This window comes from Seriola aureovittata, chromosome 6, assembly GCF_021018895.1.
Source record: "Seriola aureovittata isolate HTS-2021-v1 ecotype China chromosome 6, ASM2101889v1, whole genome shotgun sequence".
Lineage (NCBI taxonomy): Eukaryota > Metazoa > Chordata > Actinopteri > Carangiformes > Carangidae > Seriola > Seriola aureovittata.
Genome location: NC_079369.1, coordinates 12,102,194 through 12,124,245, shown reverse-complemented (window position 1 = coordinate 12,124,245; position 22,052 = coordinate 12,102,194). Strand labels below are relative to the sequence as shown.

The window sequence follows — 22,052 nt, the reverse complement described above, 5'->3', positions numbered from 1 at the left end:
CAGATTCATGCAGCAGACTGGAACCCAGCAGTTCAACATTGATTGGTTGCAGCCACACACACACGCACACACACACCTCAAACATATTAAGCAGTTACAGGAGATCGAAAAAACCCATGGACAGTTACATCTGTATGAGTGTCTCTTTGAGACAATGAGACTAAAACACAAGGGTTCTGTTGTTTTGCAAAGGCAAAAAAATTCAACTTACACTGGGTCACTTGTATATACATACTGTACATATCTCTGCAGATGCCTATCAAAACAAAGTGCAGTCAGGTATATCTGTTGTAATGGGGTCTCCCACAGCTATGGGTGCCATTACAGTGCAGTATTATTTAGCCTTAATCTAATTTAGAGGCCTTTCTCTTGACCTAATGTATACTGATGACAGGCCAGATACTGAAGAGTCAGAGTGGGGGGTTCTTTTAGTGCATTCCCAAACTGTATTAAAGGCAATGGCCATCTGTACTTATTATCCCATCCTAAGCAACAGTTACCTAATAAAGAGAGCTAGTTAAGATTTACTGAGCTCATTAAAGAGATAGACCACTCCATCTCTGGTCTGTTACTTCCAAGTCATAGTGTGATTTAATCTGAAAACATTTTATATCAATAACAATAACCAGCCAGCAGCCACAGGAGGAGAGGGGAGATGCACTGCAGCTCATTTATCATTTATTCCAAGAGGCAAGAAATAAAGGGGGGAAGAGTCACAAATTAAACACCGCAGAAATTAGTGAAATCCCAGTTTCGAGTCTGAGATTTCCATCCAACAAGGAAGGCTCCCCTTAAATAAACATAACCTTTGACCTTCTTTTTTTTATCTCTAGTTATCTGAATTTTTCATTGTTTTACACTCAACCATTGTGCTTTAATACCTACAGTGGTAACATTGCATTATTTACATCACTGGCAACACAAATTGTGAAAATTAGCATTAAAAATATTTCAAATTGAAAGTGAAGTTGTCAAAGGGTTAGCTTATTTCAGTCAAGCAGCTTTCCTTGGGCACTTTTCAAACTTTCACTCAAATTCTTCCCACCACAAAGTCCATCCTGGAAGTTAAAAACTTCTTGAAACCTCACAGAAAACCCAAACAAACTAACACGTCCAATCACTCATCATTCACCATCCCACCCACAAAGGGTCCCCGTGCCAGTGGATGAACACAAGCATGTTCCATGGGGTGGGAGGTGAGGCAGGGCAGAGCTAGGTGGAGGTGCTGGGGAAGAGGTAGAGATCACTGTACAGTACCTGACCAACTGGTTGTAGATAAAGAGCTGGAATTTAGGGTGGAGGTTGGGAAGACAGACACTGAGGGAGGCCCAGTGGTGGGCCGTGAACACAGAGAGGAAGTAGTGGACAGGAGAGCAGTGTCTACAACATACAAGCACGCAACAGACAAAGTCAAAAGTGTAAAGACACGTACAACACACACACACACACAAACAGAATCATAATGTAGGTGGAGGGGGGCATTAACAACACAACAGACAAGGGGGGAAAAGACAAGTAGAGAGAAAGGGAGAGAGAAGAGCGATATGAGCAAATGTGGTTTTATTGCACCGAAGGTGTCAGTCTGTGAGGCTTCTGTTAGAAAATGGTGACTTTTAAATGACAGTTTTGGGAGAAGAGGAACATTTAAACTAGTGTGTGGGCATCAAGTATGGGGAGGGTGGGGTATGATCACGGCTGCACCTGCTTATGGAGGGGCTTAAGTGACAGATTCACCAGTAACCTTGATTCTTAAACAAATTTAAGTGTGAGGTAACAGTTACAGCTTTAGATAGTGATTCTAACTTTGTTAGTGTGTTTAGCTTGGATCAACAACACAAGTGTCGACAGACAATGACAGAGGGAAGGGAAGAGGCACTTGATAGTTTATCAAAAAGGATCATGGCAAGCAAGCAAGCAAGCTAGTAAATACATGATCAGACATAAATAAACAGTAAGCTAATATGTTTTATGTTTCATTATATCCTGTTAATTACTTAATTTTGCAGCTAACTGGTGATTTTAAACTTCTGCATAAAAATTAACAGAAGCAAATCAAAATTATGTTGCTAATTGAGTTGCCAGTATAAATTAAAACAAAACTAGACCTAAAAATTGCTGAAATGCTACCATGGTATTGAAGATTGGCCTGTGATTTATTAACTTATAAATCCTAAACCCCAGAACAATTAACCTATTTGTTGGAGCGACCCGGTCATGAAAGGCTCTAAAAATCACCTGACCAAAGCCGTTAGCCGTGTCTAAAACCTCCGAGGAGCTACAGGAACTCCAAGCATGTACAGTAACTGGTCAACACATGAGGAGGTTGAGGCAATAAAAACGATGGCGTGCACACTTTAAATTGGTCTTATCCAGAAAATAATAATGCCTCTGTAACTTTCTTGTGTTTACCTTAAATAAATTCAATATTAAGATTAAATAGTTACATTTATTTAGAACTTTAATTTTGCCTGATGCGCTTGTTTTCTGACATTTGTTTAAGAGTGCATTAGATAACTCTTAGATCCTCCTATAAAATTACTGTTATAGGCTGAAAAAGTTACAGGGAGTATTGTAGTAGAGAGTGTGGATGCTTGTCTAGTCTAGAGGGAGAAGAACATGGAGCATGCTTATTTTCACATCCACACATTCACAGCACTTTAGACAGCAAGCAAAGAGGACATGCACTGATATGACTGTTAGTTAGATTAGTTGCTTCTTAATGTAAAGACACTTTGTATAGGATTTGAAAATGTCTGACCTTTTTGATCATGGTAGAATTAATTTTTAAAACAGCACAGTGCAGCACTTAATACAGAGCTTTTCAGCTATTGAACATATCTAAACTGATAACTACTAATTTTAATTCAACCCTGGATATGCTAAGGCTATAGGCCAAGTGTGCAGTGTATAGCAGTGTTATGTAAGGAAAAAGTTAAGAACAAAAGTCTGTTTCAGCACATACTCTGTGTTTGGCCCCTGGTTGTGATCAGTGGCTAAAAATAAAATAAAGACTAAAAAGGTGAACAAAACAAATATAAGACTTGATCATGGTATTCAAATTGTTTGTATAAAATAAAATGAAATGAATGAAATAAGCAAAACACAAGGGGGATGAATGGCAGCAGGACACACCTGCAGAAAGTGCTACTAAAAACAGATAAGGACACATGACTTTTGATATTTTGCTGGCAAAACTGTCAATAACCCAATGAATATATGAAAAATGAAATGAAAGTCTTTACTTCTCATCCATTTGAGTGCGCATCTTCTTAAGCTTCTGCATGATGCTGCTAGTCTCGCTTCCAGAGATAGAGAGCGAAGGAGAGGGGCTGCGGTTATCAACAGCAAGCCTTATGTTGGGGGAGGCTGGCTCTGACACTGGTGTTTCTGACACAGGAGTCTCCTGCAGGATGTATAAACAGACACACTCACAAACAAGCAAATAACTAGTAAAGCCAATTAAAAAAGGCCTTAAGATGAACATGGCAGCATGTTCTCCAGTTAAATGTGTGTTTTCTTAAGTAATTTAAATAAGATTCAAATTCTGCATCACAAGCAATTGTGGATTGAAACCTCCTCTGTATAGTCTGTGGAGGTGGTTAGTGAATGCATTACTTACAGGTGGTGTTTCACCCCCGGCACACTTGAGACGCTCCTTCAGTCTGAGTGTAGAGTTTCTCATCCGCTCAATCTCCTCCTGCTGCTTCAGCAACAGCTGCCTTTCCTTCCTTGCTGCTTTGTTGGCCTCCTGAAGTCGTTTGATCTCAGCCTGGGAGCGTGAGAATAGTGGGAGATAAAGTTGGTTAGTTAATAATGGTTAAGATCAAACTATACCCCAAAACTTAAGTGTCATTATGTTTCCACTCCAAGATACCTGCTCCTGCTGTAGTTTCATCAGAAGGCCCCTCTGCTTCTTCCTGATTGGTGGCATTTTGTCATCCTCTCCCTTGTCCCTCAGTCTCTTTTTCTGGTGCTCTAGCCAGGCCAGCTCAGTTCTCGTCTTCTCTTTGAGAGCCTTCTGCCGAAGACGCAGGAGAGAGCTCTGATGCTGCAGTCTTACTTCCTCATCCTTCATGTATTGACGCACCATGTCCATGGTGAACTGGGAAAAGCTGTCCTGTCCACCAGAGAACGCCATGTTTGCATCTTGAGACTGCAGCAGAACAAAGGTGAAAAGGTTTAGATGCAACACGAGGGACAAGTCAAAGGGAAAAATAGATTGAAGGGGGTGAGAAGGAAAAAAATTCACACATTTCAGGAGATAAATCATACTGTCAGTTTTTAAATGTTTGTATGACCACACTGCCTTCTCACCTTAAAGATATTGTGTGTCCCTGAAACCAATGTTGTGTTGTGACTGGCACCATCATCCTCTGATTCGTCGTGGTTGCGGGACTTTTTCTCCATAGTTCCGCGGCGGTGTGCCTCAGACGGCAGCAGAGAGCGGAATGATCGCTCCTCTATCTCATCCTCCGTCATGGACTCATCAAACTTGAGAGAGTACTCTGTTGCCACTGACGTACTGTCTCCTGGGGGACCACAATTGACATAAGCTCAGTGAAGACTAAGTTTTCAATGACACTCACTGTCTAGGAAATTTTAAGTTTTTTTTCAGGTGCCATATACAGTATGTGGTGAGTAAGTTTGGGCTTTAGTACGGATTAAATGACGACAATAAGATTTTCACATTTTCTCTAGTTCTAGTGGTGATAACTCTGTTTCAGTGCGCACTTAGTGTTGAATAAATACGAATCAAGTACTGAAGCGTATACACACGAAGAAAGCACATGTCAACTTTTCAAACTCAGGGCCGTGCTGACCATCCAGTACCTTTCTCATCCACTACAGAAGGGATGCTGTCACTGCAGAGGGAGTCATTTGCTGCTGTAGGAACTTCCTCCTCTATGGAGCTGTTGCCTGCTTCCCTCTCTGTCCTCCCCTCAGCTCCCCCCTTCCTCCATTTCACCTCTTCTCCCTCTTTTTCTGTCCGATCTCTCTGGTCTGAGGAGACGTGCGACGGGCTGTGGAGGCTGCTAGAGTCTGCTCCACTGTAGAAAGAAGAAAAAGACAGATTTTGTGTCTCTTTTGCTTTCTCTTCCCAAATCTGAACAATGAAATTGGAGCTACATGAGAGGCCTGACTGGTACCTGAGGTTGGGTCTTCTGAAGGACAGAGAGTCAGAGTGACTGAGGCTGTTCAGCGAAGACAGAGGTTCCTCTGGCCTGGCCCTCCTGCTCGACACCTCACTGTGGAAGCTGTAAGAGAGCACGGAGAGGACACTTGATATATTTAGGTCAAGTACTAACTTAAGCTAAAACACTTAGAGTGATAACAGAAGGCCACTTTGTCATCAATTTAGGAATACAAGCTGTGTGTCATAACACACATGGGTCATAACAAAAATGAGATGTTAAAAACCATTCACAAGGACAAACAGTATGTATTGCTCAAAAAGTGGGATCTTTCAAAAGAGATGTGTTTTTACTTTACCTGTCAGAGTCAGCCTGATCATGCTGTTGCCTTGTATAAGAGCTCTCCTGTTCTTCCCGCTGGTCCAACATGGAAGAATCGGTGGCAACAGGGGGGACAACCAAAGCTCCTGCTATCTGCGACCGCGCCAAGTCTGTCATCTGACAGATGGGATTATACACAGATCAAGTATTTGATTTGGTGAGGCTTACATTGGATATTACGCTTTCCTTTTTTGCATTTATTGTTATTTCTTTACTGTAACTCAACAATCAATCAGCTTTTGTTACAAAATGAAGACACAGGCTGTTTTCCAGGCAGAATAGAAGGCAGTGATTGCTAACCTCCTTGATGTGTCGGGCAGTGTCGGCTGTGTACCGTGCTGCCTCAGCCTGTTGACTCATCATCTTAGTAGTTGCCTCCTGGAGGCCTTCCAAAGTCTCTCTTTGAGTCACTGCCAAACTTTCTTGCAGGTCTATATGAGCCTGGAGAAAACCATAGACACATATCATGCACAAAGAAAAACAGAAACAACCATAGCTTGGAAATCAAAAGGTGAGGAAATAGACACTGCATTGGTCATCTATAAATACACGTAAACTGCACATTGTTACTGAGAGTAAAGTAGCTGGTTGACTGTGTGTGATCTGCGTGGTTGTACCCTGGCCACTCTCTGTCGGTTTTCCTCCAGCTGTAGCTTTGTCTCCAGGGCTTCTCTTTCAGCCTTGATCTTCAGTTCATAGAGGTCACGCTCATGGCGCTGCTGCTTGGCCTGCAGTGTCAAAGTTCACAAAGCAGCTCGATAAGTACATCAATACAGACTCATTACAGTGAGGCAGTAAGTCACGGAAATTTATAGAGGCCAAAAAAGCTCTTAAAAGTGTTTATCATGTAAATGTTATTCAGCAACAACAATTAGAATCAAGTTCCTAATAAACAAAATTACTGAAGTATATTTACATTGATGAGGTTCATTATATAAAGGCTTCTATACTGTGGGGTCTCAAAGTAAATTTCTGCCAGTGAGAAATACAGTAGTCTAGATGGTTAATATGTTGTTTTCACCATTACTAAGGTAAATAGAGTAATATTGACAACTGTTAGCAGTTAATGCTGCAACTTAATCCAAAATGTCAAATCATCTCTATGCGGCATCAGTCAGAAGGGTTCAGTTAAATTTTAATTGTTTGATAATAAAAAACTGCTGATATGAAAACACTATAGACACAACTAAATACACAGCAGAGCATCTTTATTGTCCAGGTGAAGTTCCTACTACTAGTACTGCTACAAAAATTGTACATCATTATTACTACTGTCAGCAAAAAAACCCTCCTTTACCTTGAGCATTTGGGCCAATGACGCGCTCTCCTGCTGAGCCATGGACACACCCATCACCCTCTCCATGTCACCCAGTTGTCGGACTGACTCTTCAACAGACTCCAAGTACTGGAGCTCTGCTGCCATACGCTGCTGCAGGACAGCAGGTGAATACTGTAGTTCACCTGGGAGACGGGGAGGGTGGAGAGGGAGTCTAGTTAGTCTAGTCTGCCTAGTTAAGTTAGATAAGCATCTGAGCAACCAGGCAGATCTTTTTTGTCTTAATTTAACAGTCTCTTCCAATTTTTTTTCACAGTACTGTTCTGTGTCAAATAATATCTGTTATTATATTGATGTGAGTATTATTTACCTGTGGTCCTGGTCTCTACTCTACCACTGCGAGCTGTGGTGCCTGTGTTCATGTTATTTGCCCCCAGAGAGCCACCTCTTACAGGCTCACTGGAAGAGTCTGCTCCTGGAGGAGAACCAGGGTCTGGAGAGCATGAAGGAGAAGCGTGTTTGGGCCTGGTCGCTGAAGACCTCTTACCATCCAGTCCCAAACTAGAAGTACAAATAAAAAGTAATGAAATGTTGATTATCACTGTGGTTTTAAGTTTGAACTAAATAAGATCTCTTTTAAAGTGGGTATGCTTTTATTATTGAGGTTGAAGGGGTTCATTTCACGGGTTTAGGGGGGGTTCTACAGATGTCAGAGGTAAATGTAACGCATAGATAGATATAGATAGACAGAAGCATATTAAGATTTAAGCATTATACAGTACTGACTGACAAAGGTGAAATGTGAAAAGCTGACATTTGATATGTGAAAAATAGTAAATGGTACCTGGTGTAACATTCACCAATTGCAGGACACAGTTTTAAAATAGGTTTTTAAATCATGCACAGCTCAACGACATGTTGCAAGCGCTACAGTGGATTGACCATTTCAAACAGTGATGCAGGTTGAGCAAATGATAAAGAAAGAGGGGCCCCATGGCCCTGCAAACCCTTGAACTGAATGAGGCAGCATAACCCTGCTGTGAGAGGCCCAGACTATGAATGGCTATATTGTGCTGCTCAGAGATGATCAGAGGCCAAGGCAATGTCTAACGAGATCATGATACACTCTTACTTCTCCATTAACAGTAGCAGACAGTGGCACCTTTCTTCCCCAATGATAACAATCACATTCAATTAAAAATTTTAATATTGATAATAATAGTAATAATATATTACCAAGATCTTAAACAGATATGAATGCAATCCGTCAGAAGCCTAAAGGACTCACTGACACCGATAGTGACGCATGTGCTGTCCCTAAAGAAATATTTTTTTTCTTATTGCTTTAACTAATTTTAAGTCACCACCAAAGCAAAACAAAAAGATGCTATGTAAATGCTGATACGGACACAATCCTGTCTGAATGTTTTGCCTTTAACAGACAGAGGCTCCACAGAATGGCAGGAATCTGCCACCTGAGCTTCAGAGTACCATTAGAGGGCTCAAATGTTACTACTCGGCACTGAGATTAAAAGAAAAAAAAAAAAAGCACTCTCCTTTCCTATGGCAGCAGGCCCAAGCTGCAGAGAAGCTGGCTGACCCGACCAACCACCCTGCGGGCCCCCAAAACAAAATAACCACTGTTTTCTGTCTTGGGTCGAATTGCAGCCTCCTCCTGTTGCTGGGCACTGCACGGCTGCTTAAACCCTCAGGCCCTCAAAAGAACAGCAAGCCACAAGACTGTTTAGACTGGCAGCCTCAACTTGGGCTCTCTTAGTGTAATTTAGCAATTGGTCATGCCCAGATAAATTAACCTTTGGGTAATTACAGTAAATACCCAGTGGAAGTTTTTGAGAGGTTGGAACAGCAACGACTGAGATGACCAAAGGCTGAAAAGATCCCATTCATCCCTGAGTGCACATAGATTTTAAAATTCCATTTTAGTTTAGCTTGGAAATACTCTGTGAAAGAAACAGTGTGCTTAGTGTCTCTTTACAAGTTGATTTCAATGTAACTTTAAACATATTAATGTGTATCCAAAGGAAAACTGAAGTTTATTTTAATTTATCGCAAAATATAATAAATTAATAAGCAACAGGAAATAAAGATATACAATCATGCTATAAAATTATCCTAAAAGATACAGCTGAAGCTGACCATATGCAGGCAACCATAAAAATATGCCAAAGTTAGCCAATAGCACCACCTATCTATTCCCACAAAGAAATGTCACACTGAAAGTTACTGAAAACCAGAGACAAGTGGATGAGTGGGTTATTCAAATTTGAACGGAACACCGCTCAGCATCCATTCATATCTGATATCACTGTACATACGATTCAGTTTGATACCTTAGACATGCTCTTTACTGAAAAACATATAGACTCATAGAGGAACCTTGCAGTTGTAAATGTTTTTTGTCTTCAACTCTTACACCACTCAACTAATCCAAAAATAACATCCCCTTTCTTTGATGTAGACTCGAGGGTCATTACCTTTGGTGAGATTGCACTGACGTTTCTCCTAAAGTGTCACTGGAGTGGACACTCTTGGCCTGGCTGTGGGCAGAGCTTTTGTCTGAACCTCTCTTCCTGGAATTAGAGGATAATGCCTCTGAGGGGGGTGAGCAGGAGCGCCTATGCTCTTCCACCAGGGTGGCATCACTCTGGTCTGAAGCTGTGCCTGCAGAGGGATGGAGTTATATTGTTATACTGTGCAGCAGAGGGATTTGTAACTGCAAAAACGCAGCATATGACCACACAGTGACAATTTCATTTATTTCCTTTTTAATTAAAACTAGAATTACTGCCTCGTGGTTGTACGCCTCCACCAATCAGCCAAGTTGCAGGAAATATTGTCACAATCTCCCCTTCCTGAGTTACAGCATTGAATAATGGCCAGCAGTGTTTTTGCAGAACATTATGATGTCACAGTGAAGTTGACCTTTGACCATATGGATATATAATGTCATCACTTCATCGTCTTATCCTGTTAAATTGTATCATAATTAGCGTATGAATTAGTCAGTTATGGCCAAATACATGTTTTGTGAGGTCACCGTGACCTTTTACCACCAAATTCTATTCAGTTCATTTTTGAGTCCAAATGGACATTTATGCCAAATTTGAAGGGATTCCCTCGAGGAGTTCCCGAGATATTACGTGCACAAGGTCAAAACCGTATTTTGTGAGGGCATTTTGACCTTGACCTTTTGAGTACAAGTAAATGTTTGTGTCAAATCTGAAGACATTCCCTCAAAGTGTTAACGAGATATCGCATTCATGAGAACAGTTATGCAAAAATATTGATTCTCACCTCTTTTTCTTGTAGAGTGCTTAGAGAGGGGTGAGGAGCCTGATGGTGAACCAGAGGAAAGATGTGGTGAATGAACAGATGAGTGAAAGGATGAATGGTGGGAACTGACGCCTCCTGTGCTTTTCTCATAGGGAGACCTCCTCATCAGCTCTTCAAAGTGATTGGTAACACTGACAGAGGGGAGAGAGGTATGGTCAAATAATTTTTAGATCAAATTCAGGATCTTTCATACAACACAAAAAATAATCACATAGATAAAGTACGTCTCATGTTTGTACTGATTATCTTAATTCTAAAAAGCCGTCTAGGGAAAATATGTAAGCTTGTGAAAACAAAGGAAGACTGCTGTCTTAAAGGTTACATGAGGTTTCAATCTATGTGACATGGATGCCACCTAGTGGTTACTTTAAAACATGTGATTTTTATTTTCTTTTACCTGGGCGAATTGGAGCCTCTCCTCAGTTGGCTAGTGGCTCTGCTGCTATGTGATGACACAAAGTCATCTTCATAGACTGCATCTCCAGGGCCATTTCCAGAGTGCCAAGATTGGGCAGAAGGAGAGTTCCTCTCATTCACTACAAGACAAGGTGGAAACAAAACAGAGTATAAATATTTATGATATTGTCTAGACTGACAGTCAGCATCTTGGCCCTTTTGTTAGTATGGCCACTACAGTTTAATACAACAAACTGTATCTATGGATAAGTGGGCTACAAAGTAACTACAACTTTCTCACTTTTTGCTGTGTTGGCCACAAACTACAATTAACATTAAAAGAAGAAGAAAAATGACCAGCAGCTGAGCTGCTTAGAAATCCACTGACACTGAGGATTTTGTCAAACAACACACACATTTTGCCTCATCACCCATATGTATTACATGACTCTGACATATTTTCCTCCGAAGGGAATGGTACTCATATGTAAACTAACCTTGAACATGGCCATGAAGGTTCTTAGTGAAAATGTTGATTACACTTAAAGGGCTTCCTTTATTCAGCTCTTCCCAGGCTGCTTTGCTGCTGCCATGCTGAGCAAATGGGGAGCTGAGGGCTGAGCACCTTGCTGCCTCCCTCTGGAACTCAGACAGCCGCTGGTAATCCCTTCTTTCACTGGCACAGTAGTCCGCTCCCTCCAGGCGATTTGCTGGTCTCGGTACACGATTGCAGGAGGGATGAGGAGGGCTTGCCTCATCCTCTGAAAAACTCCCTTCACTCAATAGGGGACCCTCACTGATAGAACCGGCACTTGAGTCATGGAGATCTGTCTGATTCCCCTCCCTGTCATAGCCTCTCCCTTGTGCCATTTTATCCATTATATCTACATTCTCCAAGCCACTGACTAAATTCCTCCTTTCTTGTGTATAACTGTTGAGAATGGGCCCTGTTACTTCACTAGAAATTGTTTGTGGATTGATCAAATTGGTGTGTGTACCACTCGTTTCTTTCTGTCCCCTGAGGGTGTGCAGATTGCCTGCTCCTGGAAGAGCTTTGATATCATATGAACTATGACCAGTGCTAGTCAAAATCCTCTGGATCCTTGATGCCACATCATCATTTTCCATGGCAGCTGTTTGTGCCCAGCATCTATCATCAAGATTAGCCATAGAGGGCCGAGGAGCCAAAATAGTATCCACGTCCATTGAAGTTGCTGTACCATAGTTCATCCCTTCCCCAGCAAGCTTCCGTGCCTCACTCTCTATACGGCTGGAGAGGGATGCAGCTGTGGCCTTGAGGGCCTCGATGCGGGACATCTTGGAATGTGACCTGTTGGCAGGTGCTGTAGCTGGCCGCTGGGTGTTCTTCATGTTGCCAGCGGCCACTGCTGTCTCCAGCCTGAGAAGCTGAGAGAGAAGATGGTCGCCAAAAGGAGCTAGCATACTGCTGCTAGGGCCAGGTGTAGGTCGAACAGAGGGACTCAGACGGTCAGGCTGAAGAAAAGAAGCAACTCCGACATCCAGATCATTCCTGCAATAGTGAGAGAAATAAAGAACGGAGAAGTTAAAAGGACAGAGAAAATGATATAAACAGCTTGTTTTAAATCAATGATCAAAATAAGATAGGTGTTTTCATTTAATTTGCTACTGAGGAATGCAACCAAAAGAACTTTCATTTTGTGTACTGTAAGAAACATTTTTCCTTGACATTTGAGTCTGTATTCCCCTGGAAAAACATCTTAATGTAACTGTTAATGGTACAGAGCACAATGATCCTGCTTTAGTGTTTCACATGTAAAATCATTGTACACCATTGTCTTTATTTCTAGTAAGTTACTTAAGATGTTCTGTTCGCACATCTAAATTTAAAGCAGTGACTTTAAATGTTAGTGTTTTCGTTTAAACCTCCCCTAAAATGCAGAGAAAAAAGGCTTCTGGGGCAATTGCAAGGGGTCTGAGAACAAACAGTTTCTCTGTTTGATACAGTCAGGTGATTCCACACAAACATTTTTTCCAAGAGATAGAAGACTGAGTACTTGCAGAGAGTTGTTTGTGTTTTATCAGTGTAGATAAACTGAGTGTAGGGGAGGTCATTATTCTGGAGTTAGTGAGTAAAGTAGGTAGTTTTGTGAGTATGAGTGTGCATGTGTGTACCTGGATAATGGAGGAGGTGGCTGATCATTCAAAGACCTATCACTGCTCGAAGGGCTCTGTGGTGCATCTAGTCTTTTGTTCTCTTTGTCTGACTCTCCAGAAGGCTGGTACATTGGTCTCTGTGGAAGAACATGTTAACATACATTAAAAAAAAAATCAATATAATGTTTTTTCTTACACATGTGACAAGTTCATTAACTAATTTCAATAAGTTAATCATTCTACCCGATACAGCTTTCATGCATTAACAAGGTGACCATGTTACACGTGTGTGTACAATACCATTTGACTAGAAGGAGCAGCAGGGTGTATCTGTGTGGCCTCCTCGCCCAGCCGGGTCTCCTCCAGCAGCAGTTTGTTGTAGGTCTCCTGTAGTCGCTTTTGCACAGGGGCAACAGGTGCCTCGCAGGGAATGGCCACTATTTTAGCAACTTCTCTTTGCTTCTTGTAGAGCTCCTGCAGTCTCTGGTTTCTCCTCTCCGTCTCCTCCCTCAGTGACCTCTTCTCCTCTGCCTGACGCCTTTTTCTCTCCTCTTGTTGCCGCACAATGTACTGGCGAACGGTATCTGCGTCATAGTGTCGCTTTTTGCACCCTGCGTCAGCCATGTTGGCAGCCTCTGGTCTGTGTGTAGTGGGGCTGGCGCTGCGGCATCCTCTTGAGGAAGCACCTGTAGTCACAGTAGTTCCCCAAGCAGACACTGGCGTCCTAGTTCGTGACCCTGATCCCCCTCTTCCTCTCTTTCCACTGATACCACCCCGGGACCTTTGTCGAGCCCTCTCCTCCCTCTCAGCTGCTTTACACTCCAGCTGAAGGTCATCAAGAATCCCCTGAATGTCTGCTGACAACAGGTCTGCACTTACACCCACTGGCACCTTGTCCTGAGCTGCAGACAAGTGGGAAGACGTGGTTGTGGAGTGGCTTTTAGAACCACTGTGAGGCCTTTCTGTGCTGTTAGGACGAGATCGTCGGTTTGATTGTGAGCGTGGGTCTGAACTGGAGCGTTGGCGGGAAGCTGGTGGACATTTACAGAAAGGCAAAATGTTAAAGTTGGTAAGTGGTAATCAACTTGATAATGGAAACGAACCTACACACATAACAGAGCATGCTGCTAAAAAGCTTCAATACTAAGTGAGTTTTTACATTTTTAACTCTAAAATTCAATGAACTGCTCTGCTGTTTGTTTATGATCAATGTCTGAAATAAACAGGTTCATCACAGCTCAAAAAACACTGGATGCTCCGACATGTAAGTGCAGCAAATTAAAAAAAACTAACTAAAAACTACAGCACTAGACCCAGACAGAGCTTTGGGGGGCATGCTTGCCATGGCAACTCTAATCTGAGCCAAACAGAAAATCTAGATTTTACATTCTAATCCAGACAGTGTTTTTTTTTTAGAACATGGCTGTAGCGAGGCTCATTGCACTGCCCTGCCCCACTCAGCCATCCCCCAGAGTACATGCCGCCTGCACTGGGAGCAACCTCTGGAAATTAGGCCATGTCTGATTGTGCATCCAACCAGAACAGCCAGTCAATCTCTATTCCTTCCGGTCAATGGTGCCCAGTACAGATGCAGCTAGTAAAGACAGAGGTAGATACTGATAGTGATAATGTGTGTGTGTGTGTGTGTGTGTGTGTGTGTGTGTGTGTGTGTGTGTGAGTGTGTGTGTGTATATATGGGAGAGCATATAAATAAAATTTATGACTGTGTGAGTACAGCAGCAGCCATAGACTCTTTATTTATTGATATTTCTTTGGCTGACACTGTTGTCAGTCTAACTGTGAGTCTCAGACATGCGAAAACCCCAAATGAAACTAGGGATAATTTATTTTGCTATTTCTTCCAATTACACAGATAAACTCCATTACAGATACCTGCACCCAGTGCAGAAATTTATGTTTAATGTTAAAGATCAATAGCAATATGAGAAAACAGGTTTGAGTAAAATGAGGACACAAGATGTCTGAAAGAGGGGGGAGATCAAGCAGTCAAGAGTAAAACCTAATTTACACCTCAGTGATTAAGTCTTGTCCTACACGCCACTGGACATAAATAATGCAGAAAGGACATTTCTGACGTCAAGCTGAAATGTTTCAAGCAGGTCTTAAAATGTTAGTAGAAAGCTAATCACCTTTGCTGTCTATGTTCTTTTTACTTTATTTCTACTGCAAGAAGACGATTGGACAAATGGTTACAGCAGAGATAAATGGGTTATAGGTAAGCCGAGTCAGCTGTTGGTATAATGAAATGGGCTAACATAGCAATATAGACAGGGATGTCATGGCATGCCTATAAGGTTAAGAGCTTAGGTCACCAGGTCCCACCTGTTCTGCTCAGTCCGTCAACTGGATGGGGCCTGTCCTCCTCCCGGGGCAGCTTGGGAACTGGACCCAGTACCATCTTTACAAGCTTCTGGCCGTCCCGCCACGATGCAGGGCTAATCGCTGCAGAGAAACATAAATTTAACACCTTTGATGTTATCAGTGCATGTGCTAGCATACACTGTAGATAAGTAGACAGACATACCCCCACCGGAGCATACTCATTTGTACATAAATAAACAGAAATAGGAGAGAACAGAAGAGATACAAGAAAAGTATTTGATAGATGAATTGCATAGCTTCATTAAGATTAATTTAAAATGGTCACTTAACACAAACCTAATAAAATGAAAACTAAGTCTCAGACTCTGTTTACTTTACTTACTTGCCCCTAATAACAATCTGGCAGATATATTTGCTTTTATTTCACACAGCTTTCCTGTTAATCTCTGCTTTATGCTACTACAATGAGCGTGAGTAGAATGACATTTGTGGTGCTCAGAACATTTGAAAGTACCATTTTGAAAACAGTAATTAGCCTTTACTTTACTCTCTAGAGCACTTTTCACTCTGGCTGTATTACACCAAAGAGCAGTTCCCGGTAATGAAGCTGTACATCCACTAAGCAAGCAGCTGTTTGTACCGGGTGGATGAGCCAACTGAACCTGGCCACAGATTTCAGAAGGCTATTTATAGTACTTTGCCAGCATGAAACAGAGACCAGCCAAACTTGAGAGGCAATACAAAAGTTGGAAGGAATACAAGAAGACACCAGGGACACTGTGAAAAAGAACTAGAATACTTGGTATTTTGCTGTCAGCTTCAGGATATGCAGATTTCATCTTTTTTTGCACGGTATATTTCAACATTTTTTGTAATGAGTCTGAATCATTCATTGGGGTTATCACAGCATACCAATACCATTATATACCAAACAAATGCCTTTCTTTATGTCCAGGTCAACATAGACGGAGGTCAAGACAGATAGTTATCATGTTTACATGCGTGTGTTTACATGCTACACCCACATTATCACAGTATGTAGCAAGGAGTCTTCTGTGTAGGTGTCTGTATGCTACGTGCTTGTCACAAACTGCATGTCATACATACTGGACATTTCTTCAGGGATTAGAGTCTTTACACAGCCTCACAAGCCAGCAATGGCTCTAGTTCATGTACTGGAACACACATAGGCCTGGTATGGGACAATGAGTACATGGAAAGAACACATCGAATACCATAGCCCAAACAGCAATCTTTACTGTCTCTTTGAGGCATTTATGACATTACCTAAATTGGATTAAAATGAAAGAATTTATATTTGGATTATTTGATGTTTATCTTGCATGTAAACAAAGTTGAAACGGCGACAAGAAACTAGGGATGGGCAATCTCAATATTCGAGTACTCTCATTACCTTATAAACGAGTAAGAAATACGGAAGATCCCTGTCCGACTGGAAACACAAGCGGAATGTTAACTTTGTGTTTCCAGACGAACACGGACCTCCCCAACCACGCCTTCTATTCGACTGTCGGAGAACATGATATGCAAGTTTAACGCCACATATCTTGAACTGCACGTTATTGTCGTCTTTTTTTTTAATCAAAGTATTTCCCGACATCACTTTCCCTAGTCACGGCTGCCATGGTGCATATAACGCTACCTGAGTTGAACTAATGAGCCAAAAACAACACGTGAGCAGGTGCTACTCAAATAATGACATCAACAACGAGTACTCGTGTACTCGTACCCATCACTACAAGAAACGGCCTTACACTTAATGTGTTTACATTCATCAAAAGACAAAGCAAAGAGATGACCCAAATCATTACTGAACTTAAATCAGTAAGAGCATTTGTGCAGGGTAAAGTATCCACAAAATATCTAATCTGTAATCCATCTATAAATAAAAGGTAGATAAGAAATACAACTAACTCATTAAAAGGTCACAAACATTATTGTAGCAAAGCCAGTTGAGAAAAATGTTCTGCTCACAGAGATGCTTCAACACGTGAGGTTCTTGCTTTTGGAGCATATTCACTGACCCGCAACAAAAACCTGTCAGACTGTTCCACATGCTTAGCTTTCCTACTGTCACTAATTAAAAATAGATCAGAGGGTGGATTGGCCTTCACACATAAAAGAGGATTATTATACCTGGTTTTGCATTTAGGTCGGAGGCAGGGGCAGCTCTGTGGACCTTCCTGACTGGTTTGGGAGGCCTCCTCTCTTTGGACCTGTCTGCTCTCTGTTCCCTCTGCTGCTGATGCCTGGATCTGGTGCTCTCTGTACAAAGACAACACATGCAGAGAATGAGCCACAAAGCAACACAAACTGACAAACAGTTATTATTCAAGATAAAAAATTGTCACTTGGTCGAAAAAAGCCCTGTGCCTAAGGGTGGGCAATCTTCCTAAAAAAAAAAAAAAAAATCATATCACTACTTTTAAAACTCACAATGACAATCCACAATCTGAATTGCAATTTTTAGAATTGCTGTTACAAGTTCAGGTAGAAAAATAATAATAAAAAAAAAAACAACTTTGACATCCTGACCATAACAGATAATTCTATAAATGAGGAATGATAGTAATGAGAAGAAAAAATTTGTGCTTTGAGCTTACCAGCAAACTGACGTGACAGGTCTCTGTATATTTCTCTGCTGAGGTTATGAAACTCCTCCTCTTTCCAAACTTTCCCATCAGGTGTCCGGATCTTTGTCTCAGTACTGTTGAAACCTGAGGGTAAAAGGTTTGAATATTCAAGCTTCAGCATCCTGTTTACTAATAAATGGCTCTAATCTGTATTCACAAAACACTAAGCTATCGTTTTAGATATAATTTTTTCAAACAAGTGAGAAAGATAAAAGTGTGGCACAAATCTTATTCTCAAAATACCTTTGTAAATAGGAGCAGGTGGCGCAGCTGCAACTTTCCGTACTTTGGCTGTGGGCATGTTGCTGGTACCAGCATTGTTACTCCCCACAGCTGCCGTAATAGGCTGTTCCAGAAAACCCATTAGCTTCTCTCTCTCTGCAGCCTCCTCCAGATGTTGTCTCTGCCTTCGAATACGCTCTTTGAGCTTCTCCAGTTTATCATCAGGCTGATGTCGCCTTAGATTCTCCAAGCGCTGGGAGGCTGAGCCAGGGCTGGTGGAGGGAGTGCTCTCCCCGCGGCGTAAGGAGCCTGGGGCTGGAGCTAGCCATGGGCTTGAATCTTGGCTGTCCATACCAGGTTGTGCTTTGGGAGTGCTTTCCTCCTCAGCCCCCTCCCTTAAATTGGCTCTTACACCTGTGAGATATGATTGATTTCCAATGGTCCTCATGGTGTCCAGGGCTGGCTGGTCATTGAGGTAGCGGACCTCTGTGCCCTCCAGAGCCGAGGAGTGTGTGCTGTCCAGGTCTCTGTCTGTCTGCTTGTCCCTGGTGTCCCTCTGGTAGACCAGCTGGCTGAGCAGAGGATCTGAGGGAAGTGGAGACGATGGGTACGAAGACCCTGGCACTGACTGCAGGCTGTAGGCATCCAGCTGAGAGGATGGATGTGGTGGAGGGGTAGCCTCTCTGGACACAAACCAGATTACATGGGATCAGGAAGAGGATCAAGATTTACTCTTAATTTACTGAGTGAACACATTTATGGGTGGTCAAAGGGTACAGAAGGAGGGAGTGCCACATTCACTCAAGATGTCACTTTAGTTTAATGATGAAAAACATTAAAACTTTATGACTAATGAAATGAAATTGTTGAATTTTTAAATTATAGTAATACAAATATTACACTGGCCTCAATGACTAACAAGACGGTAGATTAATATTACCAGTGGCTCTCCATGTACAATAACATCCAAAAAGTGATCTGAATATCATGGATATCTGTGTACATTTGCTGGTAAGAGTAAAACATAAACAAAAACTTCAGACACATCCTTTCAAATACTTTTCTGGTTTTGAAATTCAAATACTGATATTGTTAGAGATTACATTTGCAATTTACATAATTTACTGTAAATGTAACAAATGAATAAAGTAATCCTGTTACACTGAGTGACAATACTTTAAGGTTTTGCAGTATTCCTGCAAACAATGGAGCCTTGAGCTACTGAAGTATCTGTAAGCTTTTCAGCAACAAGTCATTCAGAGGAGATGTCAAGAACATATGGGATCTGAATAGAGCTCTTGAAGATCAAAGAGCATTGGGGACTGACTGTTATTTAGGTGAAAGACCTTTTCTGATGTATCACGTTTAAACAATGGGCTGACGCAATAATCACAATGAAAATGTCACAGGCCAGGTGGGCAATAAACACTGTCTTATACAGTTGTCACGCTACAGAACACACACACACACACACACACACACACACACACACACACACACACACACACACACACACACACAATACAGAGTAACTAGACTACTGTTACTGTTTTCATTATATTAAAATAGTAATATTAGTAGCATTGCTTTGGTTTGTCTTTGGCATGTTCAGTAAAAGCTTTATGCTTTTTGTTTTGTTTTCATAGAAGATTTGGAAAAAGAGAATATTACCAGTGTGATATGGTTAGTACTCAAAACGCAAACCACAGATATCCAGTCCTTAGTATGACAGTCTATCCAACTACAGCAATCTACCCAGAGAGGTGACTAAGGATATTTCATAAATAAGTTTTAGTGTAGTATTTGTACCTGTATGAGGCCAGCGGTTCCCTGAACTCCACACTGTTGTTCCTGCGGACGTTGCTGTCCTGGGTAGTATTTCTCAGTGGGCTGCGTGAGCTGCTCTTTTCTGGACTCTGCTGACTACGCCCCCTGCGCTTTGAAGACCCTCCATTGTCATCAGCTTGTTGCCCATCTGATGACAGAGAGAACAAAGTAAAATAGTAGTCGATATAACATAGACTTTAACTAATATAATGCCATTTTGTAAAATGCAGCTTTACATTTTGGATTAACTCACCCCTGCAGCGGACCACCCTGGACGATTTCTCCTTCTGGGGGTCCATGACTGAGTCCAGGATAACCCCTGTCCCTGGAACTGCCTCTAAACGGTTTTCTATATGCCGCAACTACATATAGAAATTACATGTCAGATTATGCGAGCATGAAAGGGAGTCATTTTCATCAGTATTAGATATTCCAAACTGTATTTCATCTGTTCTATGAAATGGCAATTCTTTCTGAATGGCTGACAAACAGAGTCACTCAGCAAAACACTGCTCCAGGTGCACTTACAGCAGCTTTGGACTGAGCCAAACTTTTCCATGCAGTTGTCAGCTCTGACAAAGAGGAGATGGTAAAAAATCATTATAACATGTGAGAGAGAAAATCTTGCTATGTAAACAACACATATGACAAATCTAAATTATGAATTTCAAATAAAGTGAGAACATTATACCAATTGAGAATAAACACTACTGAACTATTCTTATTTTTTTTTTTTTTTACCTGTGCCGATATTGTGATCGGTAAGTTGCTGAGCAGAGCTTTTGAGAGACACCTCTGTCCTCCTGCTGCTCCTCATTTCTCCCATTCACCTGTATCCAAGATTAGACAGGCAAATAATAAAAATCAATACACAGTAAGACCTATGAATGACATCAACACAAAAAGTCATTAAAGGGATATATTCTTGTACGATTATATTTTATACCATATGCACAATCTGCAGGTAAAGGCAGTGACATCTCAGCAATCAGTTACAAAAAATGTTATGTGAAACCAAAAACAAGGAATAACAAACAGAAACAAAAAGCATCAAGTATTTCCAAACAAGTATTAAAATGAAAAAAAAAAAAAAAAAAAATTCTTCGGATAGTTAACTCCTTGCATATCATCTGTCTCCATTATGACAGTCTGCTGACAGCAGATTAATGTCACCCTACCATTTAAAACAGGTTCTGCAGCAGCAGATTTCCATGAGTGAAGCAGAACTGAAGTTTGTCATGTCAGCCTTGTGATGTTTACTTAAAACACCTGTAATGCTAGAGCACAGGGGTCTGGTCCTACATAGTTACTACTCTCATCAAGTCAACTGCAAAACAATGTTTAATAATTTTGTCTTGATTACGTAACACTCTTCCTGAGAAAATATGGTATCAATTTGTTGACAATTTTGCTGCTTTATTAGTTACTTAAATCACAGCTCTATATAATGATAATCTATTTAACACTCCTTCAGACATAAGCAGTTCTTCAGAAGTCAAATCTATTACTCATAACAATCACATGACACAGCCTTGAGGTGACCACGTCACTAAGAGCAAACAGGAAGAAGAATACTGTTTCTGCATCAACGGAATTTTCTTAGTAACAGCTCTCTCTATTAACATATGGACATAGACCGGTGACCGTATTTATACGCTCTAATCAACAATGCAAACAGTGTGAATGAAATTGTAGACAATAACTTTTGTCTTTCCTGTTATCTGAATCCAAGGTAAAAGAAAAAACAAATAAAATGACGAGCCGTTAAACGATATGTAATGTTGGTATATTTATACAAGGAACTAACGTTGTCAGGTTGTCATCTTGACTATCGAAATCAGCTGACGTTATGACTTGACCTGAAGAGTGCACACGCCAGCATTACATGAGACACTTCTCTGTTCAAGGCTAACTCAGTGTTAGTAAATAACGTTTGTAAGACAAATTTTCTGTCGATTTTAGCCTTCGTTCACAGACGATTCACAACCAAAGAGCCTACAAGCTGCAGGCTTTATCAGGACTGTGGCACTCTATACCAGTCCTGTGTTGTTGTCACAGTGAAGCCACCCAATTCAAGCATTTAGTCTTCATAAATTTCTTTAACAAAAGTATATTGAAATGACAAACTCGTCAGGATGGGGGTGGGCCTGTCAGAAACAAATCAGGGGAAGAAAGGACTATGTTTGGCGAGCTTTAATTGAGAAAAACGTCATTTTCCCGATGGAGTGCGGGTGATTTTCATTACAGCAACTACAGCCCTTATAAAATCCAAGATGGCGCATAATTTCTTCTTTGCCCACCGGCTGCAGCCCTGCTCAGCAGCAAAGCTCT

At 41.3% G+C, this 22,052-nt stretch overlaps 1 protein-coding gene across 3 annotated transcripts in view; it reads right to left on the bottom strand.

Annotated features, from left to right (window-relative positions):
- The window catches only part of cep350 (centrosomal protein 350), a 34,513-nt gene that overhangs the window by 11,291 nt on the left and 1,170 nt on the right, over positions 1-22,052 (bottom strand). For 2 of the 3 annotated variants that reach the window (XM_056378365.1, XM_056378366.1), the window contains exons 2-27: positions 20,463-20,551; positions 20,250-20,293; positions 19,975-20,083; positions 19,704-19,869; positions 17,916-18,577; positions 17,643-17,756; positions 17,176-17,304; positions 15,019-15,138; positions 12,976-13,706; positions 12,694-12,812; positions 11,037-12,070; positions 10,541-10,679; positions 10,105-10,274; positions 9,285-9,471; positions 7,160-7,350; positions 6,811-6,974; positions 6,131-6,241; positions 5,814-5,954; positions 5,491-5,630; positions 5,148-5,255; positions 4,831-5,048; positions 4,315-4,529; positions 3,875-4,153; positions 3,620-3,769; positions 3,243-3,403; positions 1,258-1,380 (exon numbers count right to left, since the gene is read on the bottom strand). In XM_056378365.1, the coding sequence (XP_056234340.1) occupies positions 1,258-1,380; positions 3,243-3,403; positions 3,620-3,769; positions 3,875-4,153; positions 4,315-4,529; positions 4,831-5,048; positions 5,148-5,255; positions 5,491-5,630; positions 5,814-5,954; positions 6,131-6,241; positions 6,811-6,974; positions 7,160-7,350; positions 9,285-9,471; positions 10,105-10,274; positions 10,541-10,679; positions 11,037-12,070; positions 12,694-12,812; positions 12,976-13,706; positions 15,019-15,138; positions 17,176-17,304; positions 17,643-17,756; positions 17,916-18,577; positions 19,704-19,869; positions 19,975-20,083; positions 20,250-20,293; positions 20,463-20,547 (5,810 nt within the window). In that variant the 5' untranslated portion in view covers positions 20,548-20,551. The remainder of the gene's footprint in view (positions 1-1,257; positions 1,381-3,242; positions 3,404-3,619; positions 3,770-3,874; positions 4,154-4,314; positions 4,530-4,830; positions 5,049-5,147; positions 5,256-5,490; positions 5,631-5,813; positions 5,955-6,130; positions 6,242-6,810; positions 6,975-7,159; positions 7,351-9,284; positions 9,472-10,104; positions 10,275-10,540; positions 10,680-11,036; positions 12,071-12,693; positions 12,813-12,975; positions 13,707-15,018; positions 15,139-17,175; positions 17,305-17,642; positions 17,757-17,915; positions 18,578-19,703; positions 19,870-19,974; positions 20,084-20,249; positions 20,294-20,462; positions 20,552-22,052) is intronic. The other variant, XM_056378367.1, reaches the window with a different exon arrangement.